At 41.1% G+C, this 1869-nt stretch overlaps 1 protein-coding gene across 2 annotated transcripts in view; it reads right to left on the bottom strand.

The window, feature by feature from the left end:
* Positions 1 to 630: 630 nt before the first annotated feature.
* Positions 631 to 1869, bottom strand: part of si:ch211-141o9.10 (probable endonuclease 4) — a 4018-nt gene continuing 2779 nt past the window's right edge. Inside the window, exons 5-8 of one of the 2 annotated variants that reach the window (XM_032501543.1) lie at positions 1658 to 1789; positions 1385 to 1489; positions 1093 to 1222; positions 631 to 884 (exon numbers count right to left, since the gene is read on the bottom strand). In XM_032501543.1, the coding sequence (XP_032357434.1) occupies positions 824 to 884; positions 1093 to 1222; positions 1385 to 1489; positions 1658 to 1789 (428 nt within the window). In that variant the 3' untranslated portion in view covers positions 631 to 823. The remainder of the gene's footprint in view (positions 885 to 1092; positions 1223 to 1384; positions 1490 to 1657; positions 1790 to 1869) is intronic. The other variant, XM_032501544.1, reaches the window with a different exon arrangement.

A 1869-nucleotide genomic window follows, 5' to 3' on the forward strand; every position in this document is an offset into this window, starting at 1 on the left:
GCTTGTTTATGCACATTAATACAAATTTTTACCTGGGGTGCCAAAACTTTCGAGCCCCACTGTACATGTAGGTCTATGTGCACTGTGGGGTGTTGGAATAGGTGTGACAATTAATTGGTTTCCTCCCAGGGGTCAACAGCTGCACCAAAGTGTTGGTATTCGACAGCTGGAGTATTTCAGAGAAGGAATGTGGGGGTTTAGTGTGTGTTTATGTTATAGGGGGTCCTTATAAATTCATATACATCAGTATATAGTGAGATGCCATTGATGGAGAAATATTAGATCATATATAAATAAATGTACACCAAAGATGCACATTAGCAATAAAATGAGGGTCATCTGTGTTCCTCAAATAATGGCATTTGAAGAGGTCAGAGAAGAAAAATACAGTTGCCAATAGCTACATTAGGTCCTATAAATTGAAACTACACTATTAGAATGTGACTGTCAAATGTGAATGTAAATTGGAGTTTTATACATTTTTACATCATTTGCCTGTGTTTTTGGCAGCACATTGAGGACTATGAAATGGGGTTAGTGCTGTGTGTTAATGCTGCCATCTAGAGTCTCATTGTAAACAAGACAACACACTCCTCACAAGTCAAATAAAAACTTTCAACAACACATTTACTCAACTCATGTTCAGAACTGTCCACACGGTAATTAACAACCAAACAAATTCTAAGTGTGATTACAGAGAACAGGCTCCGCCACCCATCCACTTTGGTTCTTGACAAACGATTTAGATTCTCTTCACAGATGTGTGAGCTGTGGTTTGGCAGGGTCCAGTTTAGCCGTGCCAATTCATCAGTAAGGGCGCTTACTATTTTTTCTTACAGAGGGAATAGAGAAGTTCAATTTGCTCAGCATATCCGAACCCTGGCCTGTGGGGAAAGGAAATAAAAGCCATGTTAAAACTGCCCCTGCCTCATTAGGACATCCATAAATTATTGAAAACATAACTCAGTCGGAACAGACCAAGCACTCTTCTCCATTATACTCCTATTTTGTAATTAAATTAAGATGTCCAATGTAAAGACCATGTCTATCCATTATTCACAAACAAACCCCTCGTCTGCGCCGTTATCTCACCGTCCAGGTGTCTCCAGTATCAGAGGGATGTTGTCCAGTCTGGGCTCATTGACAATGTCTCGGAAAGCAGAGATTCCGATGTGACCTTTACCAATGTCTTCATGGCGATCGAGGTGGCAGCCTAGTTTACCTGCAAAAAAGGACAATGAAAAGTCAGAAAGCACAGTCGGAGCTAACAACGCAGAGTTGAATTCATAACCGTCACAATGTTTGTCCAACTCAATGAACTCATCTTTCTTATGTCTATGTATGTATGTGATACAGTATTTGTGTGAGAAAGTCCTGGCTGTACCTTTGGAGTCATTGAGATGGATGGCTTTAAGATAGTGGATCCCCACTTCCTGATCAAACTCATCAAGCATGGCCTTCACTCCTCCATCCGCAGCCACATCATATCCTACCAAGACATGAAACAACACTTAAGCAATATTATTATTTTAAGGTTTAGATAACCTTAAATATAAAGCAGATTACAGGTTTATACCGTGAAACTATGAACCATTTACCATTTTTTGATTCCCCTTGATTTTGTGGGACAAAAAGATCAACGTCAACTTTCACTCACCTGCTGCGTAGGCATGGCAGGTATCCAGACACACTCCTACTCTGGTCTGGTCTCTCACTTTGTCTATGATGCTCTTTAGCTCAGAGAACTTTCCACCCACCGTACTGCCCTGACCGCTCATGTTCTCCAACACTGACCACATGGGGGGCAAAAGAAAAGAATCACACACACACACACACACACACACACACACACACACACACACACACACA

This window comes from Etheostoma spectabile, chromosome 21, assembly GCF_008692095.1.
Source record: "Etheostoma spectabile isolate EspeVRDwgs_2016 chromosome 21, UIUC_Espe_1.0, whole genome shotgun sequence".
NCBI classification, from domain to species: Eukaryota; Metazoa; Chordata; class Actinopteri; order Perciformes; family Percidae; genus Etheostoma; species Etheostoma spectabile.